The sequence below is a fragment of the Alternaria atra genome (genome assembly GCF_907166805.1).
Source record: "Alternaria atra isolate CS162 genome assembly, contig: 28, whole genome shotgun sequence".
In the NCBI taxonomy this organism is placed as follows: domain Eukaryota; kingdom Fungi; phylum Ascomycota; class Dothideomycetes; order Pleosporales; family Pleosporaceae; genus Alternaria; species Alternaria atra.
The window spans coordinates 3,439,525-3,464,249 of NW_025091326.1; the positions used below are offsets into that span (position 1 = coordinate 3,439,525).

At 51.7% G+C, this 24,725-nt stretch overlaps 9 protein-coding genes across 9 annotated transcripts; 4 read left to right on the forward strand and 5 right to left on the reverse strand.

The window, feature by feature from the left end:
- Positions 1-133: 133 nt before the first annotated feature.
- ALTATR162_LOCUS8148 (uncharacterized protein) lies at positions 134-2,393 on the reverse strand (the record flags this gene model as incomplete). The annotated part of the gene is made up of 3 exons (XM_043315778.1): positions 134-967; positions 1,023-1,636; positions 1,694-2,393. 3 exons carry the CDS (start codon positions 2,391-2,393, stop codon positions 134-136), a joined length of 2,148 nt encoding a protein of 715 aa, XP_043171713.1.
- A 329-nt stretch (positions 2,394-2,722) lies between these two features.
- Positions 2,723-3,748, forward strand: ALTATR162_LOCUS8149 (uncharacterized protein; the record flags this gene model as incomplete). The annotated part of the gene is made up of 3 exons (XM_043315779.1): positions 2,723-3,057; positions 3,110-3,449; positions 3,557-3,748. The coding sequence occupies 3 exons, from the start codon at positions 2,723-2,725 to the stop codon at positions 3,746-3,748; spliced, it is 867 nt and encodes a 288-aa protein (XP_043171714.1).
- A 189-nt stretch (positions 3,749-3,937) lies between these two features.
- ALTATR162_LOCUS8150 (uncharacterized protein) lies at positions 3,938-5,769 on the reverse strand (the record flags this gene model as incomplete). Its single annotated transcript, XM_043315780.1, has 4 exons — positions 3,938-3,992; positions 4,045-4,064; positions 4,117-5,528; positions 5,574-5,769. 4 exons carry the CDS (start codon positions 5,767-5,769, stop codon positions 3,938-3,940), a joined length of 1,683 nt encoding a protein of 560 aa, XP_043171715.1.
- A 306-nt stretch (positions 5,770-6,075) lies between these two features.
- Positions 6,076-7,116, forward strand: ALTATR162_LOCUS8151 (uncharacterized protein; the record flags this gene model as incomplete). The annotated part of the gene is made up of 1 exon (XM_043315781.1): positions 6,076-7,116. One exon carries the CDS (start codon positions 6,076-6,078, stop codon positions 7,114-7,116), a length of 1,041 nt encoding a protein of 346 aa, XP_043171716.1.
- A 317-nt stretch (positions 7,117-7,433) lies between these two features.
- Positions 7,434-8,510, forward strand: ALTATR162_LOCUS8152 (uncharacterized protein; the record flags this gene model as incomplete). Its single annotated transcript, XM_043315782.1, has 1 exon — positions 7,434-8,510. One exon carries the CDS (start codon positions 7,434-7,436, stop codon positions 8,508-8,510), a length of 1,077 nt encoding a protein of 358 aa, XP_043171717.1.
- Positions 8,511-8,824: 314 nt separating this feature from the next.
- Positions 8,825-9,765, reverse strand: ALTATR162_LOCUS8153 (uncharacterized protein; the record flags this gene model as incomplete). Its single annotated transcript, XM_043315783.1, has 5 exons — positions 8,825-8,874; positions 8,925-9,003; positions 9,048-9,284; positions 9,340-9,553; positions 9,605-9,765. 5 exons carry the CDS (start codon positions 9,763-9,765, stop codon positions 8,825-8,827), a joined length of 741 nt encoding a protein of 246 aa, XP_043171718.1.
- A 216-nt stretch (positions 9,766-9,981) lies between these two features.
- ALTATR162_LOCUS8154 (uncharacterized protein) lies at positions 9,982-11,235 on the forward strand (the record flags this gene model as incomplete). Its single annotated transcript, XM_043315784.1, has 1 exon — positions 9,982-11,235. The coding sequence occupies one exon, from the start codon at positions 9,982-9,984 to the stop codon at positions 11,233-11,235; it is 1,254 nt and encodes a 417-aa protein (XP_043171719.1).
- A 741-nt stretch (positions 11,236-11,976) lies between these two features.
- ALTATR162_LOCUS8155 (uncharacterized protein) lies at positions 11,977-16,051 on the reverse strand (the record flags this gene model as incomplete). Its single annotated transcript, XM_043315785.1, has 6 exons — positions 11,977-14,263; positions 14,317-14,329; positions 14,387-14,672; positions 14,773-15,339; positions 15,546-15,838; positions 15,901-16,051. 6 exons carry the CDS (start codon positions 16,049-16,051, stop codon positions 11,977-11,979), a joined length of 3,597 nt encoding a protein of 1,198 aa, XP_043171720.1.
- A 2,559-nt stretch (positions 16,052-18,610) lies between these two features.
- On the reverse strand, positions 18,611-24,179 carry ALTATR162_LOCUS8156 (uncharacterized protein; the record flags this gene model as incomplete). The annotated part of the gene is made up of 10 exons (XM_043315786.1): positions 18,611-18,847; positions 18,901-19,020; positions 19,072-19,698; positions 19,763-19,869; positions 19,980-23,373; positions 23,421-23,474; positions 23,525-23,902; positions 23,961-23,987; positions 24,058-24,078; positions 24,135-24,179. The coding sequence occupies 10 exons, from the start codon at positions 24,177-24,179 to the stop codon at positions 18,611-18,613; spliced, it is 5,010 nt and encodes a 1,669-aa protein (XP_043171721.1).
- Positions 24,180-24,725: the final 546 nt, after the last annotated feature.

The window sequence follows — 24,725 nt, forward strand, 5'->3', positions numbered from 1 at the left end:
CAAAATGTACTCTGAAGGTGTGCACACCATCTTTACTCTACTGGCATGACATTCTCAAACACAGCGAGTATCTCCAGAGTAGATTTTGATCCCGAGTAAGTATAAGTTCCAACACGATGTCGCCTCCAGACCGTCAAGAGATATTGTTCATCCAAGCGATCTCCAGATCATCCACTTCAGGGAAAGGGCCAAAAGCGGAGGCATCAAGGTCAAGCCAGTCGGTCGTTTGCCAGTCGTCCAGGAAGTTTTGCAGCCCTGGTGTAGTCACGTCCATTGGGCTACTACCAAAAATCGGCTGCAAGGCCTGCAAAGCGGAATCAGAACGAGATTCTCGTATCGCGTCGTCACCTAACGCCACGGAAGCTCCAGCATCCGCGGTAGCCGATGATGCATGTACCTGCTCTTGACGTGACCTTGCTGCTTTTCTCTTTGCTTCAGTGCGAAGTTCCTGTAAGATGATGCTGTATCGTCGCGAGGGCGAGTTCGTCGCTGTTGCCTGGGCGAGGTGTTGCAGACAGCTCTCAGCTTGATCTAAAATCCCGTGGGGGTCTTCAGCCGAGGCTGTACCGTGGGTGCTCTGTTGGATAGCCCACACATACACCACAACTAAAGCGCAGAAACACACATAGTGAGTCCACCAAAACGCGTGAAACAAACGACCCTCCCGAGCCATACGATCGACTGCTTCCAATACTGATCGTGCAGCTGCAAGACACTCTGCGAGGCAGTCTTTTGCGAGGATATGCATCTCAGCATTACTACGCCTAGCGTTCTTCAGGAGAAACGGACGATGGGCTAGAATCACAGCATGGCAGTAGGACAACTTGAGTGCAGTCGCCTGTCTTCGAAATGTCGGAATTAGACTGCTAGGGTTGACGGCACCCAGGAAGGGTGGAAGCGACGCCTTCCACTGGCGTAGCTCTGCCCCTAGGCGATGAGAGGCCGCAAGCCGAATCTGATCTGGCACCTGATGATGGAGTCAGTTATCTCATTGTCCTGGAAATAGTGGCTCTCTGACATACTGGCTTTATCGAGTAGACTTCTCGCGATATCTTTTCGGCAATTTGTGCCAGCCGCGCATGATATACTAGCGACTCTATATGGCAATCATCTGTGTTCTTAGCATTTGGGCCAGCACTGGTCATATCTTCATCGTTCACAGCGGCAGGGAAATCTTGGTCGATATCTTCATCGTGGTAGTGCCTGGGCCGGCCGAAGATAACGCCAAGATACTTGTCTAGAGTGTAGGCTACCCAAAACGTGCGTTTCCTGCACTGTTCATCGATGTAATCCCGTTTGGTGGCGGTTGCTTGACGTTTCCGATCGTCTCTTCGATGTAGGCCTAAAGCCGAGATAATCTGCAAAGCATGGCCAAATGTATACCATGCCTGATTAAAGCGACATGACATGAGAAGATATAAAACCTGTATAAGCCTGCACTGAGCAGACTCGAGCTTTGGGATACCAGTTTCGGCTTGGGTCAGACGCGAAGCCTCTATGAATAGCATATCGCTCTGTGACTGCGTGTCGGCTTGGGTCACTGGTGATGAACCGATGTCTCCGCCCGCTTTCTCTTCATGGAATGATGCGATAGCCAATACAGACAACACTGCTGCAGTCTTGGGGCGACCAAGATCTGCATTGAGAGGTTTGTAAGTGGGATGTGTTGTTCTCTAGGTAGAGTTGTACATACCATGGAAGAGTGCTCGATGCTGCTTTGCATTCTCAGACACAATTTCCAGCCAAGATTCGACTGTAGGTCTATGCAATAGCCGATACGTTGCAATACACACGTCAAAATACAGATGAAGAAGCTGGCGACTTCGATCTAGCAATGGCATCTGTATTTCTCCGGTCTCTAGGAAGGGCTTGTCGCCTGCACTCATAAGTAGCTGGCGGTCTTCCGCAGAACCTAGCTGTCCACTTACAACCTGGCTGCTTTCCTTGTTGGAGATGCGCCGCCAAGCACGATTCAAGAATGAGAGACCAGAGGTTGAGTCTGAGTACTGGCCAGCTACCTCGAGCCCAGGAGAAGCCCGTGACGGAGGATCCATCTCATCGCCGACGACAGTCATACTTGGTGCGACGCTGAGTATAGCATGAGGATAGGCTGGTGCCGACGTAGGCTGCTGAGCACTGCCAGCTGCTGGGTATACTGGGCGCGGGGAGACTACCTTGCCTCGCGTGTAGGGGGCTTCATACTGGCAGGTCAAGCCCCGGCGATTACAGGTCTCGCACGGCTGGTCGCCGGAGCATTTTGACTTCCTCGCCTTGCATACATCGCATGCTCTCGTGACTTTGACCAACCGTTGCCTTGTATTGTTGCTGGCTGGCGCAACGTCAAGGCCCCGCTTCCGGGGTGCCGTGTTGCTGGATGCTGCTTCGGTAGACATTGTGGAGTAGGAGAAAGTAGGGCAAATCCGTAATTTCCGTCGAGCACCCTGGAACAACAATACAAGGCAATGGTTGGTCAATAACCTCGGCTGCACTTTTGTGGGTCCCTTCGATCGCTTTTCCGATCCGACATATGGACTACCACCGCGCCTTCCGCATCAGATATGGAGAATTCAAGATGGGTGTATATATCGTCCGTATGGCTGTACGCTGTCTTCAGATGTCGCACATCTTCTTAGCATTGTATTGTACAAACCTAAATCTGCCCCGAATCTGCGCATTTTGAGTCTATTGTCGTCGCATCGCATTGCGTAACGCCACAGCAAGCATGCCTATCCCCACACACTTTACCCTCAACACAGGCGCGCAGATACCAGCTGTGGGCTTCGGCACATGGCAAGCGAAGCCAGGAGAGGTCGAGCGCGCTGTGGAGACGGCACTCAAGGCAGGCTACCGCCACATTGATTGTGCTGCCATCTATCGCAATGAAGCTGAAGTAGGCGACGGCATAAGGAGGAGTGGTGTCCCTCGCTCCGAAATATTCCTTACCGGCAAGCTATGGAACACCAAACATGCACCGGAAGACGTTGAAGCAGCTCTCGATAAGTCGCTTCAGGATTTAGGCGTCGAATATCTCGATCTGTTCCTGATGCATTGGCCCGTGTACGTCATACTTCTTTGCTATTGCATGCACAACATACTAACATGGACGAAGTGCCTTCAATGGTGCTACGGGCAAGTGGTTCCCACTGCGTGAGAACGGTGTGTTTGACCTCGTTGACATCGATCCTGCGACAACATATAAAGCCATGGAGAAGCTGCTTGACACTGGCAAGGTTCGCGCCATTGGCGTATCCAACTTCACCGTCAACCGCCTCAACGATCTTCTCTCCAAGACTGATGTCGTACCGGCGGTAAACCAGGTTGAAGCGCATCCATACCTTCAACAGCCTCCCCTCTTCGATTTTTGCAAGAGCAAAGGTATTCTCATTGAAGCCTACTCACCCCTTGGAAACAACCAAACCGGCGAGCCGCGAACTGTTGACGACGAGCTTGTAAGTGTCTTGGGCCGCAGACTAGGCATGGATGGCGGCCAGCTGCTTGCGAGTTGGGGCATTCAGCGGGGTACTGTGGTGCTGCCCAAGAGCGTCACACCAAACAGGATCAAAGCAACATGCAGGTCAAGGAACTGCCCAAGGATGCTTTCGATGAGTTGAGCGGGCTGGAGAGGCACAAGCGGTTCAACGTGCAGTCCCGATGGGGGTTCGATATCTTCGAAGAATTAGGCCAGGAGCAGGTGCGGAAGATCGCGGAAGAATGCGCCGAGGAGAACAAAACGAAATTTACGGTATAGATGAATAATCTAGATCTTAGCATAGCACTCTATTTAGAAGGGAACCGAAACACTTGTGTATAAGCTTTTCCTATTTACCTACTAGGGCAAGACGTCGTAAATACATTACATGTGTACACGGTAATAGCGTTGCCTGGCACCTACCTTTTACAAATACAGCTACAAAAATACATCTCTGAATGTCGTGGCTTATTGGTCCGCGGATTCGCGAAGCTTGATACGCATGACGGTCTTGTCGATAGGTCTTGAACGTATTGTTAGCAAAGCACAGCTTGTCATGAGTGGCGATTGCTTACCTTGAGGTAATGGACATTGTCTGCTAATGAGTAAGTCGCTTGTGTGATTTCGCGAACGGGGTGATAGCTTACGTTGATCAACTCGGACTTTGTTCTGTATCTGCCCTTCTGGTCCATGATAGGCTGACCCGCTTCGTCCGTCTCGACTTCTCCGAGTCCGACCTTAACGAAGTCATACCTTCGCATGATGCATGCTAGAATGACGCGGGCCTCCATGTTGGCAAGTTCCTGACCAATACAATTGCGTGGTCCTCTTTCAAAGGCCCTCCATGCGCTAATGGGTATCTTGCTCTCGCCAGTAGTTGATCCGTCGTCTTCAGTCGGAGTGCTGCTGGTATCGGAGTCGCCAACCCAGCGCTCGGGAACGAAGTCGTTCGCTGTCTCTCCGTACACCTTGGGATCTCGCTGAATGATATGATGGCACAAGTATATGACACATTTGTCGACACATACGTCATCTCCATCTGAAGTGTGTAGCTTGAAACCGTTGTGTGACATTCGTGCCGAACCTGCTGGAGGCCAAAGTCGCAAAGCCTCTTTGATGCATGCAGATGTATACTTGAGCGCTTTCATAGTCTCATCCGGTCGCTTGAGGAATACATCGCGTGGCTCGGAGTCAGCAAAGACAGCATCATGCTCCGCGCGGATTTTCGCAAGGCAATCCGGGTGTATTGAGAGGGCGTAAAGCAATCTCTGTAGGAGGATAGCGGTGGTATCGTGTCCTGCAAAAAGGAATGATTTGACCTGGTCTGCAGTACTCTGCAATATGTAGGGGGTCAGCTCATCAATACCCTCTAGTGCCAGGGCCAGCACCGATCGGTCTTTGTTTTTCTTTGTATCGGAATGCTGAGCTGCTTTGATATCTGCGAACTTCTCGACAATGCACTTCTTGACAGCCGAGTCCAGCCGTCGGCTGTAAATGTACTTCTTGACGCGCAATGGCAGGTTCAACCAGGAGGCCATTAGACCGTTGTCACCAGTGTATACAGCCTTGAGTGTGCGGAAGTTACGGACGATATCATGGGCTTGTTCGCCATCGTCTTGGGCCCTACAATCAATGTTGGTCACAACGTCGCCAATAATATCGAAGGTTACATCAGTGCAGTAACTTTCCATCTCGGCTGCGATGCCAGAGGCTGCCAATGCGTCCAGTCTTTCAATAAGCGTATACGTTTTGTCAACGATGACAGGAAGTAGCGTAAGCAAATGCTGCGGGGCGAAACCTGGGTTGAAGGTCTTGCGAAGTCCTCTCCAGGATTCGCCATTCTCGCTAATCAAGGAATACCTCCCAACGAGCTCCCCGAACCCTTGCTGGACCGTTGGAGATTTGGTGACGCTGTACTGCTGCGTTTTGCTAGCTCTTGAAACTTGCTCTGCCATCTCATGGGATGCAATGAGAACGAGTGGGTATTGCACAGGTCTTGTGTCGAAAAACATGAACTCTGGGCTACCTTGGGCTTTCCATATATTTTCAAACACATAGTCTGCCTGCTGTCAGTGGTGGCTAGTGGCTAGGATGTGAGTCTTACCCGGGTGGACGGTAATGCTGAAGCCAGCCCTTTTGTATTCAGCCGCGATATAACCAAGGTGCCCAAAGAGGAAGTTTGATGACAGCTTGCTGGGAATATGTGCATATCGCTTGAAGCGCCATTGGCTTATTTGGAGGTACAAAAGCCATGCGACAGCTGGAATAAGCGCTAGCACGGCGTACGAAGGATTCGACATGACCTGCTACAGCGGGAGGGTAGAGTACACAGTCACTAACAACCAGATGGTCGTACAGAAAGTAATAATCCAATGGTAGGAGGCTGGTACGTACGACAATATGCCTGTGGTCGTGCGGCTTACGGTGAGCAGCTGCGGGCGCTCGTGCTCGGGCCATCGGCCTTAAGACTGATGAGAAATCGATGATGTAGGGCCCGACATACGGACGAAATCACCAGCGGAATCGCCGTTCCGGAAGCTACGCGTCATATATGAAGTAACTGGTAGCGCCGTTATTCGTGGTACACACGAACACTCAATCGCACTATGACCGTCTTTGAAGCCGTACCTCCACCATCACAAGCGCGTCTCGATGCCTCGTTGACCGACGCGCCCCTGGACACGGAGGAGCTTGTGTCGCAACAGTCCACAACAACACAAGAGAAGGACAAAACAGTGTTGTACCTGGCATATGGTTCAAACCTATGCAACGAAACCTTCCGAGGCGTGCGTGGTATTCGCCCGCTTTCACAAGTCAATGTTCTTGTTCCCTCGCTGAGGTTGACCTTTGATCTCCCCGGCATTCCCTACAAAGAGCCTTGTTTCGCCAACACAGCGCTGCGGGTGCCGGACGCGCAAGACTACCACAAGGACCGATGGCATAAGGGCTTGGTGGGCGTTGTGTACGAGGTGACGCTCTCTGATTATGCGCACATCATCGCCACGGAGGGTGGAGGCAGTGCCTACAACGATATCCTAGTCGAATGCTACGTGCTACCACCCTCGAACACTGTTCCCTCTACACCCGATTCGAAGCCGTTCAAAGCGCACACACTCTTTGCGCCCATCATAGACCGCGAAACCAAAGAACGAACCACCGCTCGTGTAACGCGACCCGATCCCAGCTATGCGCAGCCTTCGGCACGATACCTCAAGCTCATAACCGATGGCGCCGCTGAATGTCGTCTTCCCGGCGAGTACCAAGAATATCTAAACAATATACGAACATATACCATTACAACCAAGAAGCAGGAAATGGGAAAGGCTATCTTTCTGGCTATCTGGATGCCTTTCATCATGTTCATATTTGCCATGGGGAGGAAGCTGCAAGACAAAAAGGGTCGGTCGCCGTGGTGGCTAGCGAAGCTCAGTGCTATGATCTTTGCAGGCATGTGGACCAGTTACGACGGCGTTTTCAAGGGAACCTTTGGTGACGGAGAGAGGACAATAGGTGATTGTATGTTGCCGACAATCGATGCCAGGAGCAGGAGGATCTCCACCACTCGAGAAGATGCGGAAAAGGAAGGCTTGTTAGAAGAGTATGGGAGGACTATGTATGAGCCGCGGTCAACAGGGCAAAAAGCCTGAACACCAATAAATCTTATCGCCTATATTGGCATTTGTATACGGTCAACGATAAACCTGAGCGACGAGTATTCTCCTGGGGTAAATTTAGTGCGCTTGCAAAATGTGTTCGCCTTGCAAGCCCAATCTGGGATCCACCCTTTAGTTGGAGCATCTCCATTATCCCAGCAAGACCGGCGAACACCGACACTCACCGTCAGACTCCGATAGAAACTAGCCCTAAACAACCCATTCTTTACAAAATCCAGAAGTTACATCAAATCTCTTTATCTAACAATCCAAACTCACAAGATTTCCTATCCCTCCACACATCAAACATCATGTGCAAATCTCCCACCCACACGTTCCTCGCGGACCTCCCAAAATGTGAACATCACCTCCATCTAGAAGGCTGCCTCAGTCCAAGCCTTCTCTTCACTCTGGCCTCTAAAAACAACATCGCCTTACCATCACCGTCTGAGGATGTCGCTTACACATCACCCGCAACACTCACGGAACGCTACTCACATTTCACCAACCTGGATGACTTCTTGGCGTATTATTACCGCGGCATCGCAGTCGTAGTGCACGAAGAAGACTTTGAAATGCTTGGTTGGGAGTACTTTACGACAGCAGCCAAGGACGGAGTTCGCCATGCAGAGGTCTTCTTCGATCCACAAAGTCATACAGAAAGAGGTATTGACTTTGATGTTGTGGTACGTGGCTTCAACGCCGCGAGAGTACGTGCAGAGAAAGAGCTGGGGATAACGAGTTGTCTGATTATGTGTTTTTTAAGGCATTTGCCTGCTAGCTCAGCGGCGGACGCCATGGCGTTGGCTGTCAAGGGCGGGCACTTTGATGTTAAGAGCGACGGTCAGGAGCGCGCTATTGCTGGACTTGGGCTCGACTCATCGGAGGTGGGATTTCGCCCAGAGCTCTTTGTGGATATGTATCGTGAGGGCGAAAAGAAAGGTCTACGGAGGACAGCCCATGCGGGTGAAGAGGGTGACCCAACATATATCAGCGGAGCACTCGATGCGTTATATGCCGAGCGCATCGATCACGGCATTCGACTCACAGAAGATGCTGAACTTCTCCGTCGGGTGGTAGAAGAGGAGGTACTATTGACTGTTTGTCCACTGAGCAACGTCTGCCTTCAAGCTGTGAAGAGCGTTAGTCAGGTGCCAATCAAGACATTCCTCGAGGCAGGTGTAAAGTTCAGTATCAACAGCGACGACCCAGCGTACTTTGGTGGTTACGTCCTGAACAATTACTGCGCAGTGCAAGAGGCTTTTAACTTGAGCATGGAAGAATGGAGGACAATCGTTAGCAATTCGATTCACGGCAGTTGGACAGGTGAAGAACGGAAGTCTGAGTTGCTGGGCCTGCTTGATGCTTGCATGAGCAAACATGTTTAGATTTATCCGCAGCTATATAATCGTTTGTTGGACACAGGCTGGAATAGCGGTTGCTGGCAGACCAATAGACCCTGGCGAGTAGCCACTTGCAACCAACATTCCAGGAGCATCAAGAACGGTTTGTCCTAACCGCGCCGCTTTTCCTCGGCCATTCCTTTTGCTACAAATATGCTCATTGTTTCTGAGTTGTACTCAACACGTAAAGAGATCTACCTTGCAACGTCGAGTGTTACAAGCCTATAACATGTCTGTTCCTGGAGGTATACACTATCTCATGTTCTATAGATTTCTTAGTAAAACCACCGTGTATGCCTTCAGGATACCTTTTTGTGGCAGGTACAACTTCCGCTCAATGTCACGTTGTCTGCATTGAGTCAGCACCAATTCAGAGATAGCTGTAGTATATCGCCATACACGTTCGTAGATAGTTCACATAAACAGATCTTCCTGAAGTGCCCTCTGGATTCTGTTCATTGCTCGTGGGTATCATGTCCTTCCATACGCATTCTTAAGGATCTAGTCCGAGTCGTCGCTCACATCCATCTCCATCTCTGCGTCCGAATTCTCCTCCTCTTCCTCCTCTTCACGTCCTCTCTTCTGTCCCTTGGCTGCGTCTTGCGCATTGACCGGTACTGCTTTGTCGGGTGCGGCACCAAAGCCTGCGGGTTGTGTAGACGCTTGTTCGGGTTCGTCTTCACGCTCGGGCTCGGGCATCTTGTAGGTGCCGTCCAGCTTCGCTACCGTGTCGGACTTGGTCTTTGCGTATGCAATATGCTGCCTCATGTCAGCATCGTTCCATAACAGCTTCCGAGCTGTGAATTAGACGTACCATGTCTTTTCCAAAGAAAGTGAAGCCCTGCAGAGCGCGCATAGCTTGCGTTGAGGAGTCGACATCGCGGAATACAACGTGCGCCTGGCCTCGCATCTTCATTGTCTTGAGCGCGACGATATCGAGGATGATGCCATATGTAGCGAATAGCATGTACAGGTTCCGCTTGAGGTCTTCTTTCTGTAGCTTGTCGGGGAGGTTGCGCACGTATAAACTGTTTGATATCATCAGTACATGCTCTTGAGCATTGGGGAGAACAACTCACGTCCTGTTCGGGATACCCTCTTTGGAAACGGCGACGGTGCCTGGCGGTCCTCGCGCGGAAGTAGCCATTGTCTGTGTGATATGCGACTGCGTAAGCGTCGGTGGTGAAGTGAGCTCCCCGCAGAAAAGCGCGGCCAAGCCAAAATGTTTGGGGACGTGCATGGTCGCCGCCGCGGTCCCTAGAACGCGACCGCTCACTCACCGGCACACCACGCTCCCACTTACTTCGCCGTCTAAAAGAGGAGGACTGCGGTATGGAGATTGAGTCGCATAACTCAAGAGAGCTGTGGAGTAACCACTAACGCCGGCACTCCGCTATCTCCCTCGACTATCCTGCATTGCACTACTCGAAGCCTGCCATTGCACCCCAACTTCACCATGGCATCACCAGCTGTCTTGAGCCCACGACCGAATCCGCCTGGAGCGCCATTTCAGGATGCGACCAAGGCCAGAACACTCGCGCTCCCAAGCCACACCACGAAGCCTACAAAGTCACCCGTGGTGCCACCGACGGCCCCATTAGCAGGAGACAGCGGCATGGACCTCGCAGAGCAGATGAATGATCGGATCCGCAACCAGTTCGTCATGGGCAAGAAACTAGGAGAAGGTACATATGCGGTAGTCTTTCAGGCCCACTACGTCAACAACCCCAAGAAGCTCGTCGCAATCAAGAAGATCAAGCTCAACGCCGAGTACCCCAACGGAATCGCCCCCGACGCCCTTCGCGAAATGCAGTTCCTCTTTGAAATAAATCACCCCAACGTCATCAAACTACACGACGTATTTTCAAGCAAAGATCAAAACCTGTCCTTCGTACTCGAACATTTGCCTCTGGGAGACTTGGAGCAGCTATGGAAGAATAAGGAGATCACATATACAAAGGCAGACATTAAATCTTGGATGAACATGCTGTGTCAGGGAATCTGGTTCTGCCACGAGAACTTTGTTCTGCATCGCGATATCAAGGGTAGCAACGCCTTGATCGCCGCTGACGGAACCGTCAAGCTTGCTGATTTCGGTCTTGCGCGGAGTTTCGCCGATCCGGGAACGAAGATGACTACCATGGTCATTACACGCATGTACCGTCCATTGGAGTTGCTATATGGTTGTTCACATTATGGTGGCACGGCCGATATGTGGAGTATCGGTGTCTTGATGGCGGAACTGTGCATTCGCAACTGGTTTCTCTATTCCGACACGGATATTCAACAAGTCGCCGTTATCTGCGAGAAGTTTGGAACGCCGACCGAAGAGACATGGCCGGGTGTTTCTTCACTCCCGTACTATGTCGCGCCCGACAAACAAACCGGCCCACAAGGCTCTACAGCTTTCAGGCAGATACGTCCTCGTGTTTGGTGGAAACAACAGTTCTCCACATTGGGAGATGACGGATGCGATTTCATCAGAGGCCTATTGACCTTGGACCCAATGAAGAGGTACACTGCCCGGAAAGCGCTAGAGGATAAATGGTGGACCAACGCACCCCGGCCCACGAAGAAAGAAAACTTACCTAAAGAAGGCGGTGGGGCAAAGGCTATGGGCGAGGATCTGAAGCGGAGAGGAGGAGAAACACCTACCAATGGTCGCGCGGACAAGGTAGCAAGAAAGCTTGACTTTGGCTCCATGGGGTAGATCCCATCCCGACATCACCCGACCGCGGTTCGGTCTAGTGGGTACTTTCGATCTGACATGGGCGTTTGGAGCACCTGCATACGGGTAAGGCTTGCCGTTTCGTCTAGGCTAGCGATGCTGCATTTCTTGGAGTCTGGGGTGGTCAGATAGCTTTTTTGTTCGGTGTATCAACCACCGAAGTTCAATACACTACTCGACCCAATCTTAGTGTAATCGCAGATATCCCTGCACATGACTGATTCCAGGCTACGACATGGCTTGATTCTCTTTACTTCTACCACGCTATTACGTACCCTGATGTATACATCGTCTCCTGTCAGTTTAGCACCTAAACGCAGGTTAGAGCGAATACCTCCCGGCTACATCACTAATGTAAGAACTAATGTTACCTGTCTTGACAAACATCCAACAGTACTTATTAATTATTACGAGTACAACTGTTTTCTATGAGCTTTATCTCACAAATATAGCGTAGCCCGGAGGTATACGCTGTGATCTACCTACTTGTACACGTTTTTAAAATGTACTATATACCTTCCGGGTGAAATTTGTGTGGTAGTAGAACTTGGAAACAACGAGTTTGTTTGTGAAGCCAATAGCGCACTAATACGTAGGATATAGAGCATATTTGAAGTTGAAAATGGCATTCCGACGCCGTGATTCATTCGTTACTATCTAGTCATTTCCATTCTTGGATTCCATAAATCTCATTAAGCAACGCCAAATCCACAGGTAATATGCTTACTTGACGAGCTTGCAGACCAGGTCGCCAGAGTCGACCGAGTCACCCTCACGCACTGACAGGCCACTGACCTTACCAGAGTGTGGTGCGGAGATGACCATCTCCATCTTCATGGCGCTGAGAATAGCAACGGGATCACCCTTCTTGACCTCGCTACCATCGTGGACACGAACCTCAACCAAGACACCGGACATGGGCGATCCGACTTGGCTGCTGTCTGTGGGGTCGGCCTTGGGTCGTGAGACGTTCTCGATAGCCGCGTGTTGGTCCTCCACGGTGACGGTACGGGTCTCACCGTTCATCTCGTAGAAGACTTCACGGAGACCAGTTTGCTCGGAAAGAGGACCGATGGCAAGGAGCTTGAGGATAAGGACCTTACCCTTCTCCAGCTCGACGTGGAACTCCTCGCCGATCTCAGGGCGGGACAAGAAGTAACGAGTGGGCAGAACGGAAAGATCTCCGTACTTGGTGGTCCACTTCTTGTAGTCCTCGAAGACCTTGGGGTACATGATGTACGATGCTACATCACACTCGGTAGCATCACCCCACTTAGCCTTGAGCTCTGCCTTGATCTTCGGGATGTCAACGGGCTCAAGGTAGAGACCAGGGCGCTTGTCCATCTTCCTTCGCTCACGGAGAGCCTGGGAGCGAAGAGGCTCAGGGAAACCGCCATATGGCTGACCCATGAGTCCCTCGAAGAACTCCAAGACGGAGGATGGGAAGTCGAGTTGGTCGGCCTTGGCTAGGACATCGTCGTAAGAAAGCTTGTTGGAGACCATGAACTGGGCCAGGTCACCGACAACCTTGGAGGTGGGAGTGACCTTGACAATGTCGCCGAGCAAGTCGTTGGCCTGCTCGTACGCCTTCTTGGTCTGAGCCCATTGCTCACCGAGACCTTGTTGCGATGCCTGGAAGATGAGGTTGGTAAGTTGACCTCCAGGAATCTCATGCTCGTATACTTCGGGGTCAGGTCCGGTAAGACCAGCCTCGAAGGGCGAGTAGAGAAGACGAAGCTGGGCCCAGTATGCGTCCAAGTTACGGATCATGTGCGCGTCCAGACCAGCGTCGAAGTCGGTACCCTCCAGAGATGAAAGGATGGCACCCAAACTAGGCTGGGATGTCATACCAGACATGCTGTCGATGGCGGCATCGACAGCATCCGCACCCGCCTCAGCGCAGGCAACCATAGATGCAACACCGGTTCCAGCAGAGTCGTGGGTGTGCACGTGGATGGGCAGGTCAGGGTACTTCTCGCGGATGGTGCCGATCAAGAGACGGGCAGCACGGGGCTTGAGTACACCAGCCATGTCCTTGATACCCAGAATATGGGCGCCCATCTTGACGATCTTGTCGACAACGTCCAAGTAGTATTCCAGGTTGTACTTCTTCTTGGGGTTAAGCATGTCACCACTGTAGCACACGGTTCCCTCAGCAACACCACCGGCCTTGAGGACGGCCTTGACACCAACCTCGAGTTGCTCGACGTCGTTCAACGCATCAAAGACACGGAAAATGTCGACACCGTTCTTCTTGGCTTGCTCACAGAAGTGGAAGATAGCGTTGTCAGGCAGCGAGGAGTATGCAACACCGTTAGCTCCACGAAGAAGCATCTGGAACGGAATGTTGGGCACGAGCTTGCGCATCTTCCTAAGACGCTCCCAGGGGTCTTCGTAGAGGAAACGCATGGCGACATCGAAGGTAGCACCACCCCAGCACTCAAGCGCCCACGCGTTGGAGAAAGCGTGGCTGGTCTCCTTGGCGATGTTGAGCAAGTCAACAGTTCGGACACGAGTCGCGAGGAGTGACTGATGGGCATCACGCCATGTAGTGTCCATGATCAGGCATCCCTTGTTGGCGCGAACAGCCTTTGCGAATCCCTCGGGACCATCCTTGAGAATGACGTTCCTCCATCCCTCGGTGCAAGGTGCGGAGGTGTCAACCTTCTTGCCGTTGTTGTCGTGGATGGCTGGGATGGGAATGACGCCCTTGAACTTGGGCTCGCCGATCTGGCCCTTGATCTGGCTGCCGTTGACAGCGAGGTCACCAAGATATGCGAGAAGCTTCTGGGCACGGTTCTGGGAGCCAATCAAGTCGAAAAGAGCGGGAGTGTCGTCGATGAAGGTTGTCCAGCATTGTCCGTCAACGAAGGTGGGGTGTGTAAGGAGCTTGATCAAGAAGGGGATGTTGGTCTTGACGCCACGGATACGGAACTCTACCAGAGCACGTAGCATCTTTCGGCGGACGATCTCGTATGTGGAACCACGGCAAGAGCACTTGACCAACATGCTGCAGAGAAAGTCAGTATTTGTCACAAATGTGATCTCTAGAGGAGTACTAACCTGTCGTAGTGAGCTGTAAACGAGGCCGATTAGCAAAGTTTCCCAATTAAAAATGTAGCTTGACACTCACGAGTAATGATTGCGCCAGCAAAACCGTTACCACCATCGAGACGGACTCCGTTACCACCAGCAGAGCGGTAGACCTCGATCTTTCCAGTATCGGGTGCGAAGCCCTGAGCTGGGTCTTCTGTAGTGATTCGGCATTGGAAAGCAAAGCCTCGTGTGGAGATGTGGTCTTGAGTCAGACCAAGCTGCTCAAGGGATGCACCAGCTGCGATCTGAATCTGCGCCGCAACAATGTCGATACCGGTAACCTCCTCGGTGATGGTGTGCTCGACTTGAATACGGGGGTTGATCTGTAAAATAATGTCAGCATATGGATTTGATGTGCATATCGGAAGGTTTCTACTTATCTATAAAGTAGTATCTAAGTGCATCGAGTTAGCTGATGAATACAATAATTGGAGTGTAGACGTACCTGTTCTGTTGGTCGACCAAGAACTCAGCAGTACCGGCGTTCCTGTACTTGACGCTCTGTGCGAGCCTGACAGCGTCGGCAAGGATAGCATCACGAGTCTCGACTGGGAGATCCTTTGCTGGGGCAATCTCAACGACCTTCTGGTGACGACGCTGGACACTGCAGTCACGCTCGTAGAGATGGACGACATTGCCCTGGTTGTCACCAAGAAGCTGGACTTCAATGTGCTTGGGCTTGTCGAGGAAGCGCTCGACGAAGACGGTTCCGTTACCGAAAGCCGACTTGGCTTCTGAAGTTGCGCGCTCGAACGAGTCCTTGAGGGTCCCCTGTTCGCGTACTACACGCATACCACGGCCACCACCACCGAAAGCGGCCTTGATGATGATGGGAAAGCCGTACTCATCAGTAAAGGCCTTGACATCCTCGAACTTCTCGACTGGTCCAGGGGTTCCTGGTACAACCGGGACGTTGCACTTGACGGCGAGTTTTCGGGCCGAGACCTTGTCCCCGAGAGCGTCGATGGTGTCGGGAGAGGGGCCTACGAACTAAAATCAAAAGTAAGCATGGGTCGCATATTGCATGGGGTAAAACAAAAGCCATGCTCGCAGCGATGATCGGCACCGGGCTGCTTGGTGATCGGCCCCGCCAATTCCTCACTTTGTGCGGGAGCGATAGGCTCAACAGCAGCCGATAGCAGCTGCGGCCCCTCCACGTAATTTCGTCATAGCGTAAACAAAGCGGTAAAACTCACAATGAGCCCAGCCTTCTCAACATTCCGCGCGAACTCTGCATTCTCCGATAAGAAACCGTAACCCGGGTGAATCATGTTCACGTTGTGTTCAACCGCGATCTTGATGATTTCGTCACCCGCGAGGTAAGCACCGACAGGTGTGTACTGGCCGCGGGCGCCAATTTCGTAGGCCTCGTCAGCCTTTTGCCTGTGCATACTAAGGCGGTCCTCATGACTGTAGACAGCCACTGTGTGCAGTGACAGCTCGTGGGCTGTTCGGAAGATACGGATGGGGATCTCTCCTCGGTTGGCAACTGGTAGATTTGTTAGAGCGCCGAAGACGCGATGAATGAGCCATTGAACTCCGACAACTTACCGAGGAGCTTCTTCAGTTGCATAATAGAGCTGCTCGCACGCAGGTGGTGGTGGACTGAGTTCCTGTGAGGGTGGTGCTCGCCATGGTCCTCATCGAAGTCGTTCTCGTCGATGGCCGACGAGGCATTCTGGTCAACTGCAAGAGTCGTCATGTCGAATGACGGCTGTGTGTGTTGGGTAAGGGAGAGTGTAGAGAGGGAAGGAGGATGAGAGGGGGAGGTCTGAAATCTGTAGAAGAGGGCAGATACAGCGCCAATTTATTATGGTACCGACTATCGGATATCCAGGGTCTGCTACTTGCTACGACTCACTCGCTCAAAGCTGCAGAGCGCGAGTTTAATCCCAAAACAGATCCACACAGCCAAGCCAGATGGAAACACGCTGCAAAGACCCCGTCGGCCACCTGAAAAGCAACCAAGCTATCCATGGATAGCTGCATGCCACGACCTGGCCAGAGCTTCATGGCGCGGGGAGATAATGGAGGGCACTGACAAGGTTCGCCGACGGAACCACCCCATGTGCGACACGATTAAAATTGTCACCGTGGTCAGAGGTCCTGCCCCACCGCCTACCGGATTTCTCAGACATGTATAAAACCTTTTTGCTCTATCCCACGCCGACAAAGCACGTGGGACGGCTAGCCAAGCCACACGCACTTTGTCTGGTGTGATGATAGACGCTCAATGAAACCTGGACCGCTCCCCACTACGGCCCCTCCAGCAAGCCGTTCGCGAACTCGATTCTATCCTACCTTGCCAGAGCAGTGTCTGCCACATGCCGGAGAAAGCTCGGCATCGCGGAAAAATGTCGTGCTTATCCAGCGCTTTGCTTCGGTGTAGGCCTTTTCTACCGAGCTTCCTCATGACCGTCGAGGGTGAACTCGCTATTTCACCTTGTTCATGGTATACTTTTCCGGACTTCTCCTCGCTTGCCGGTCGCGTACCTGCATGGTTGCGAGGAGTATTCGGAACCATGGGTCTGAGCTATTGCCGGTTGTGCATCATTGCTATGCGGTTCCGCCTCTCACTATTACTAAGTTCTAGACTTAACTTGGCTTTGGGAAAACCTGAGACCGGTCACGTTAGCTTACGATGGATCGTTTGAGGCACTCAATGGCTGCATTTAGAAACATTACTCGTAGTAGCCTAACTTGGCCAAGGCCATGCACGCGTACTGCGGGCGGAGCTTCAAACACTCGCTACTTGGCACATCAACGGCCGAATCGAAAAGCTAATTATTCCGTGAGCACACGCAGGGCTATTGAATTAGTATTCCTTATGCTTTCGCTGTGTTTTACGTTGACATTTTAAAATCGGAAGAGGCTGTGTATATTTTCAGAGTACAATTTGGTTCGTGGTAAAATACAAGCTTCTTCGTACTACGCTTGAACCAGCTATAACACATGCGCTGCAAGCATAGAGCCTTCTTCTGGTCTTTGCACTCAAGCCTGATGAATCCTATCGTGGTCGATCTGGGTGGTCGTCCAAGTTCTTGAATATCTGGTGACCGTGGTTTGCTAGAGTCGTCTGGAGTGGTCGTCGCCATACTCAGCCACAGTAGAATGGTGAGTCTGCAGTTACTCGTACTATGTATGAGCCAGCCGTAACAACCACGGTGTAGGCATAGCTTTCCAGGGTGCATATGATTTTAGTGGTCAGTAAGTATGTAACATTTGCTATCAACACCAACATCAAAAGACACTCTGTAGGTATTCACTAAGGTTTCCGTTAATATTCCCGAAGAGAAAAGTCAGTGTATACCTTCAGGGTACATATTAAGATTTTGCACAGCACCGCTTCAATATCATGTCTGAGCCTGCCACGATGACTGCGCTTCAGGCTTCTGTAGATTTCATAGTTTGCATACGTACCTACCTAGGTAGTATCGTGCTTTTAGCTCTATCCTCAGAATGTACCCCGATGGCATTCACCATATTGCACATCGACGCACCCAAAAAGAAAACGTAGTGTATAACTCCAGGGCACATCTTAGTTTTTGGCACAGTACAAAGTTCTCCCTCTGTATGAGCCTGCCATAACAACTCTGCTATGGTTAAGGTTGGCGCAACGGGATATTTTGCCATCAACTCCAATACCAAAAGGACACCATGGATAAGCTTGCAGCCGATGCTTTCTTGTAGTTCGCTCCCAGATTTTATGTTCTCCATTCTGACTCTCCCCCTTTTCTACGCTATTTCAGAGGCTTGTCTTTCGAAGGAGGAGGTCTTTGGAGGGTCCACAGGCGTATGTCATAATTCTTGAGGGGCCTTGACGTGGATTTGATGGTTGAGATGTATGACATCCAGCCATTACCACCCACGTCAAATCGTACCCCCAAAGGCCTTCGCAGTATTCTACAGTGATATACGAACGACACGACGACCGCGAATACCTTCAGGGTACGATTCCAGCTCTAGGGTGTAACACCATGTCGATCACGTCACATGAATACCGCAAGCAAGAACATAAAATCTCTGCGCAAATGAAGCGATTAACTAGAGTACAGAAGTCCGAGGATGTTCTATGTTTGAAACATCCAGACTAGGAGGCCACCTTAAACGCCTGTAGAGTACATTGCCACACACTGCCAAAAATGTATGAACCCTCCGCTCGCTTTTGCATGCCACACCAATCATCAATATGTAATTTGAAGAGGAATCCCAACTACCCGCACTTGCAGAGCAGGTATCTCATCTTCAGTTTGGACAGCGTCTAGAAGGCGCGAAAGCTTCCAGTCGGCTGCGGGGCGATGCCGTTGGCTTGTCCGTACGGACCTGGGGAGGGAGCCGAGGCTATCGGACCCTGGGTAAGCATGAGGCGCGAGCCCAAGATCGGAGTATCTTCCTCCTTCTTCTGTTGCGAGACTTCGCGAGTCTTGCGCTCCTCGTTGTCCTTCTTGAGCATCTCGATAGCAGCCGTCTGTTGAGAGATGAGGTTGATCATGTATGGCTGGTGAAAAGTCAGTAGTCTGCAAAAAGAAAGAAGAAAGAGCAGATACATACCATAGTGAAGTCGTGGAGACCATTACGCCATGACATCTCAAGGATGATGTCGGGACGGAGGAGGTCGTAGCAGGCGTATAGCATACCGACGTAGCACTCGCGGCTACCAATGTCGACGAACTAGGTCGCGAGTTAGTAGGATGCATTGAAAAGCAGCAAAGTCCAACTTACGTAGCGGAGCAGATCCTCAACGACATCTGACTTGCCAGACATGGCCGAGGTCTCGATAGCGTCCTTGAATAGCTTGTCTTGCTTGGAGAGAGTGATGGACTTCTCCCATCGCTTGTTCTTGCGGTAGATGTCGGCCGCGATTTGACGGAAGAAGACCAGGTCATGCTTCTCCAAGCGCTGGGCAAGATCAACAGGGTCGTAGTTGTCGTAGTTATTGACCGAGTCCCGGAGCGTCTTGTAGTCCTCCTCTTCGATCAGAAGATCATTGAGGGCGTTGTTGACCTCACGCTTATTTTGCGACTGGACGTTGAGGAGGAAGGGCTTGATCAGAGGAATGTTGTCTGACTTGACGAACATGCGGACAACACGGTTGACGTCGATACGGGGAGTCAGCGCCTGGAGGAGATCCGTTAGGAGAGTTGGTTGCTCCTCAAGATAGAAGCCTAAAGCCCGGTAGTAGATCTCGACGTTGGTAGCCTTGGTGATGGTGTCCTTGAATGCTTGGTGCTCCCAGGCATCTGCGGCACGCTCCATCATGGCGAGAGCCGCGTTGTCCCACTCGTCGTAGTGCACATACAAAAAGATCAGCTCCGGCCATAAGTGAGCTTCCTCTGTCGCACGGATCATCTGCAGATAGGGAGGTACGAAGTCAGTGTATGTCTCACGTGCATTTCGTACAGTCACAACTTACCTTTGGAATATTAATCCGACTCCAGAAGAGGCGGAGATGCTCCATGACACGCTCGGGGTGATATTTGGCAAGAGCCTCGCCTAGGGAAGTGAACATTCCCATGTGGGCTAAAATGATACAGTTAGCATCTCACACACGTTGTAGTTGTCCGGGGTAGTAATCGTCGGAAGATTGTGATAGGCAGTGGGGTTGTAGTTGTCAAAAGGGTTTTACTTACCACGTTCCAGACCAAGACCAGCCTCAAGGAGATTGATCAGCTCATCGAAGTACCCGTTACGCTCGTACTGCTTGACAAGATCGGTGAGCTCTTCGGCGTGTACGATCAGGTTGAGACCGCAAATCTGGGCGAGACGGAATTCCTTCTTCGCAACGCAGGCTTCGTTGACCTGTTTCCAGACTTTGATCGAGTTTGCCTTCCTAGCACATTCGACAGCGGCTTGGTAATCCTCCAGATGTACGAGAGTGGTTGCAAGCTTCGCCCAGTTGGAGATGCTGGTGAAAAAGATCTTTGCTGCCTCATGGTAGCCCTCCTCATAAGCCTTGTCACCTGAGGCTTCAACGTCCGCAACGTTGGTAGCACGGAGGAAGTCCTCAAGCTCGGCTAGTTGGTTGGTACGAGCGAAGCAGAAAGCCAAGGCGGTATCGATGGGTACCTCGCGGAGGGTCTTGCGAGCCATCCTCAAGAACTTGATTAAGTCCTCGTCTTTGCCGGCGTGCGTGGCGATCTCAATGACTTCCAAGTAGTTGGATGCGTCTCCGGCGCGGATGTAAGACTCAATCGAGTCGGTGACACGAAGACCATCCAGCTGCGCCTTAGCAACTCTGCTCCACACTTCAGGCGTGTCGACCCTGTCAGCATATTCGTATGCCCGGTCGATTGAAACAATGTGCTCAATGAGGACGTTGGCAGCCTCGACGTGGCTCTCGTGCTTCTTGAAGATCTCGAAAGCCTCGTCATACATGCCAACCTCGATACACTGTTGAGCGATGTCTTCAGGGGTGTACTGGTCGAGCTGTTGGATGTAGTTCATGACCCTGCCGCGATCAGACTTGCAGGCAGTAAGCATCAGCAGGTTCTGGAGGGACGGGTTATCGCTGAAAGTGGAAGGCTCCAGAATGATCTTCTCGAGCAGATCGATCAGCTCAGCAGGCATGTCACCAGTGATAAAAGCCTTCACAGCGACGGAGACCTTGTCTGGGTCAGTGGACGAGGGAACAGCCGACGAAGTGACTTGGTCTACGAGCGATCGGCGGTGTACGTTGTTTGGACTCAGAACATAGTCCCAAACTTCGGAATCGGCTCGCTCCAGAAGGTAACGTGCCTGGGCCTTGAACATGGCGTTCTCGTTGGTGATGTGGATGAGCTCGAGATCGTTCTGTCCCTTGCTGTAGGCAATGAATGCCAAGTTGGGGTCACGCTTCTCGCAGTACTTTCCAACCGTGAGGGTGTCGTATTGGTCGTTCTCCTTCAAAAACTTCTCTGGGTTGTTGTTGGAGTCGATGTAGATCTTGGCCAAGGCATTGTAGACAGCTTGCTGCTGGTTGCCGCTCGCCAATGTCTGCTCCAAAAACGGCAGAAGAAGCTTCAATCGGTTTCGCGACTCCACCTCAGCAACCAACTCGTCGATTGGAATCGAAGATGGTGTCACCGAAGCCAGAAGGCCCTTGATAATGCTTTCGTCGCAGTCCACATCGAGAAGACCACCGATGACAGCAGGTGTCCTCGCAGGGTTGACTCTCTGAACGTACACTTCGATAGACTTGAACTGCTGCTTCTTGTAGAGGTAGAGCACTAGATCGTGTACGAAATTGAAACGATCGCAGACAACGATAAGCGGAAGTTGTTCAGCGAGGTTGGCTTCCTTTAGGAAGTTCTTCGTCTTCTCTGGAGGCAAAAAGGCACTCTCTCGGCAGATACGCTCGACTTCGTTAAGTTGGCCCATGGTGGTCGCAGCCTCAACGTACTTGAAGTGAACATCGGGATCCTCGCTGACATTGACGATCGAGCCTAGGAAGAAGTACAGACCCTCTGCGGTACGGTGCTTCTCCAAGAGATCGATGATCTTGGTAGCGCCGAGCAGATCTGAGTACTTCTGGGCAATACGAATGACGGCCTGCAAGTTTTGGCGGATGTTTGTAGTGAGCATGGCGTCCAAGCACTCAAGCGAGAGCTCTACTGTGAGTTGACCGAAGTAGTTGATCAGCCACTCTTCTGGAAGCTTGTCGGTCTGAACGATGATACGCCTAATGGCAGCCGGATCATCATTGTGTTCCAGAGCACGGGTGAGCAGGCCAGCGTTCTCGCACAGCTGGGCAATGCGCGCCTTGTCGTAGTGGTGGAACATCTCATTGCCGAGAATAGCATCTGCAACCTGAGGGGCGTTGAGCAGGTTCATTTCGAGCAGCTTGGTCTGCATGTGGCCCTCTTCTGGTAGATCGTTGGAGAGAACGTCTAGAAGGAAAGCGGTTGCCTGTTGGATCATGCCTTGAGACTGGAAGATGTCGACAACGCGGTCGATACTGATCAATGGGCCGCCCTCATTCTTCGCTAGCTGGGAGGCGAACTCAGCACCCTTCTCAGCATTGATGCGGACCACATGCTGGAGCAATACGTTGTAGTCGGGCGTGTAGCCGACGCCGTTGCAGTACTGCAGAATAAGGTCGTAGTGGCCAAGCTCAGCGAGTGCTGCGACAACCTTCTGGGATACGTTCGCCTCCTTGTAGATGGCCAGAGCAAGGTTCAAATCGTGGGGCTTGGCAAGATCTCCGAGCTCCTCCGAGCAGTGGAGCTTGCCCTCCTTCTGCCACTTCTCGATAAGGTGCTTGCGGCCTTGAGCGAAGACAGGTCGAGCCAACTCCAGAGTCTCTTCCTTGTTTAGTCCACCCTTGTCGAGTAGTTGACCAAAGTACTGTAGCAGAGTAGTGATCTGGCCAGGCTGGTTGGGAACCTGGCGTAGCCTGTTGATCGTGTTCATTGTGCGGAGGAAGCCCCGGGGTGAGTTGGCGGCAACCTTTGCGGCTTCCGCGAAGTTTCCTTGGGACATGAGCGTCTCAAACCGTTGAGAGTAAAGCTGGTCTGCGCCTGGAAGTCCGCCCTTTGAAGCGAGCTTGTACGCAATCTCAGCACACGCTGGGTTCTCCATGATGTATGGAATCAGGCTGTCCTCTCGGATAGTTGTATGCAGGACCTGACCTCGCTTGTTGATGACGACTACACCAGTGCCTTCGTCATCGCGCGCCGTTGTGAAGACTGTCTCCTCAGATATCCGGTTCAGGAACAGTGCGGTACCGGTCTCGAGGTCGTGGAGGTGAATGAAACCGAATTTGGTAATTACGATTAAAATGCCGTACTTTTGCGCAATATGGATGCCGAGCGGAAAGTCACCGGTACCCTCGGCAGGCCAGTGGATCGGGATGAGACGCTTCGGGAAGGCTGGGTTCGCGGCGTTGTGGTCGACTTCGACGATGTTGATCTTGGCTTCACCGGACGACGACTTGACAGCGAACGCGAAGATCTTTGTATCGGTTGATGCACCATCAAGACGGAGAGTGCCAAAGGTAGCAGCATGACCTTCGAGGGGCTGGCTGACGTTCCTCGCCTTGGAGAAGAGCTGCATGTTTCCACGAATGCCACCGGCGGGTTTGATGTGATACCAACCAAGCAAGACCAGCTCTCGTCATCGTTGGTAACATAGTTGATGATCTGATTGTTCTACAAAGCGAATTAGATGCAGTTAGCGATTTATAGACCAAGCCGCATACCTCGAGTTGTTCTTGGCGATCGAAGATCTTGCGCGGCGCAACAGCGTTCTTCGAGTCGAGCACGTCCCAGTGGTACACGGCCTTTGTGCTGACGAGCGCAAGTGTAGTCTGGCTAATCCACCTCCAGAACTGAATGTCTTCTTGATGGCTGTAGGTCTGCAGACGTTCTTTGGTCTCGAGGTTAAACAGCTGCAGTGTCCGGCCTTGCGCCTTGAGAGCAATGATGGGCTCAGTCAAGTGCATAATGGCGCTGTCGGCGCGGATCGGTCTCCGGATGACATTGTTGGTATTCTTAAGGTCGATGATGACAGTCTCGGCGGGCGCGTTGGCTTCGTTGTTGACTTGTCGCACGCAAACGTACTTGTCGGACTCGAGTGTCTAGGCCTGCTGTCAGCATATCTACATCTCGTGTGTGCATCTTGATGGGGCCACATACGCAGTTTTGCCATGATATCGATGCCGGCTGGACTATGTATTAGCTTGCTGACCCTTGTTGCCTTGTTCGCGGAGTGCTTGGCCTAGGACCAACGTACGAGGATGTTGAGGTTCGTGAGCTGTCAATTGTTAGCTTCAATCATTATGCAATGCCAAGGGCTAATGCGGTACATACCAGCGTCGGCTGCGTGACGTGCAATGGCACCTGTCGCTGGGCCATGTTTGCGACAGTCCAGTTCCAAGCTCACCGGGGTGAGAAAGCGCGCAAGAATCGGGTATCGGAAGAAAAGGAAGAAGTAGAACCAGGTGCACAACTCCAGAAGCGCGTGATAGGAAATGAGAGACGGTCGTATAAGGCGGGGTCGGGGTCGTGGAGGTGATGCTGTTTGAGAAAGGAGCTCCTCGTGTTGTTTCCACATACGCTGGATCGCCCTGTGATGACATAAGCATTGGGTTCCCAAATAGGCAAGACGCAAGGGCAGCTTTACCCAATGACGTTTGTTGCAGCGTTCAATCAGGACTACTCTTACTTGCTACGCTGACTTTGTAGATAGTCTATCACCTTGAAAAGAGGATGAAGATGAATACAGCCTTCTAGGTCTTGAGTTTGGCAATTAACTTGGCAATTTGTGCGTTTGTACAACAGTAAGTCGCAAGTGAGAAGGCTGGGTGTGGGAGGAACCCGTAGTTCCCCGGCATATTTCGCGATACAAGCATCGAAACAGAACATACACGTTCACCTCTGCACATGTTCCCCCTACAGTCC